At 48.3% G+C, this 1,707-nt stretch overlaps 1 protein-coding gene across 1 annotated transcript in view; it reads right to left on the bottom strand.

Annotated features, from left to right (window-relative positions):
* LOC119269450 overlaps positions 1-955 on the bottom strand; it is an 8,193-nt gene extending 7,238 nt beyond the window's left edge. The window contains exons 1-2 of the mRNA XM_037551284.1: positions 578-955; positions 363-464 (exon numbers count right to left, since the gene is read on the bottom strand). Of these exons, the coding sequence (XP_037407181.1) occupies positions 363-464; positions 578-892 (417 nt within the window). The 5' untranslated portion in view covers positions 893-955. The remainder of the gene's footprint in view (positions 1-362; positions 465-577) is intronic.
* Positions 956-1,707: the final 752 nt, after the last annotated feature.

Below are 1,707 nucleotides of genomic sequence, written 5' to 3'. Positions count from 1 at the left end.
GGAAATTGTGTTCTCAAATAGGAACATGGCATAGTGCACGGGCCTCTAGTAATTCAATTCTATTTTCAGTGCTTGTATGAAAACATAAGTACAGCTTTACGGAGGTATTTAGTGAAAGTAATAAAAAAAGAGTTTGTTGCAGCATCTTATTCCGATATATTTGCTCAAAGAAATCCTATAAGATACCAAATGGTGCAAACTTGCTACCGAAGTCCTACTTCCAGACAAGGTTCGCGCAAAATTCATGTGATCCAACCGGACACATGCAGACTAGTGTACCCAACCGGAAATCAAGGCAGTGCAATAATCAATCAATTCAAGGGCTCTTAAGGCGAGAGGAAGGGAGTCGATGCAGCACTCACAGGGTAAGCGTCGAGAGCACAGGGTGCGAGAGCTGTGCGGAGACAGTCGAGCGCCGCCTCCCTGTCTGCCTCCGTACCCCGCCTCACCAGCTCCACGAATCTCTGCACAACCACACAATTGACATCCTGCCTGCGTGCCGGAAAACATAAAACGAGAGAGAGCGAGAGAGAGAGCGAGAGAGAGAGAGAGAGAGAGAGAGAGAGAGTTTAGGTACCTGCTTGTGTAGGTGAAAGAGAAGGCGGTGGTCGAGTAACGCGGCAGGGGCGTGAGCTCGGAGGAGCGCGAGGGCGGCGTCGACGTCGCCAGCCTCGAGCGCGCGACGGGCCCGGCGGATGAGGATGCGCGAGCAGTACGACGAGGAGGTCGAGGTGGATGGGGATGAGGAGGTGGCGGTGGTGGTGGAGGAGGATGGGGATGAGGGCGGCGATGGGGAGGCGGGAGGGGCGATGAGGCGATCGGATCTGACGAAGTCGAGCACGAGAGCGTCGAGCGAGTCCCAGTTCACCGGCGAAGGGGGCAGCGGGTCCATCGCCGGCGAGGAGATGGCGGTGGCGTGGGGCTAGGGGGGACGGGTGGGATTGGGAAGTTGAGATGATGAAGTCGGTGGAAGGTAGCAGGGTCGGGTGCCTACGTGTAACGAAAACGAACTGATAGGTTTTTTTTCTTTTTTTTTTCTTATTAATCGGTGACAATCTTGGTGTCATAAGTTGATACGAGTCCCGGGTCTAGAATAAGGAAGCCACAATCATAGGTAGAGAAGAAAATGCAATAATAACGTTCAATGGTTAGAAGGTTAATTATATCGAGTACATCTGTATCTATAACCAAAAGAAACATATCTAACTAATCTCGAACATCAGATCAAGTCAATCAAGTCAATCTAATAGCCTAAATTGCTCAAATGATGAGCACTTCTCATATTTAACATGCAATTAATATCGTATCAAATATTAACGTTTGTGTTAATCAAATAATTAATATGCATCTGATGTCCATCTAATATCAATGTGCAATTAATTTTCTCACTAATATCAATGTGCATCGCACGTGCGCATTTACTAATAGGGTCAAGTATCAGGTTCGATATCTTGTGTTTTTCACTAAAAGAGAATATATTTTTAGTGGGATGCAATGTTTCCCTCCATAGCAAGGTGCATGTGGTGTCTTCATCAAATGTCCGCAGCGGGATGGCATACAAGTATTGGTCGACCAACCCAAGCCACAGATTGGCACAAGCATTCATCGACCAACCCAAGCCACACATCGATCGTGTGTGACCATTAGATTGAAGTCCTCTCACGTCCACTCATTTCGCGTCTCTTTCCTGTTCACCTTGCCCCCCCC

Source organism: Triticum dicoccoides, chromosome 1A (assembly GCF_002162155.2).
Source record: "Triticum dicoccoides isolate Atlit2015 ecotype Zavitan chromosome 1A, WEW_v2.0, whole genome shotgun sequence".
Lineage (NCBI taxonomy): Eukaryota > Viridiplantae > Streptophyta > Magnoliopsida > Poales > Poaceae > Triticum > Triticum dicoccoides.
Note: the sequence above shows the minus strand (reverse complement) of the source record. Positions and strands in the feature narration are given on the sequence as shown.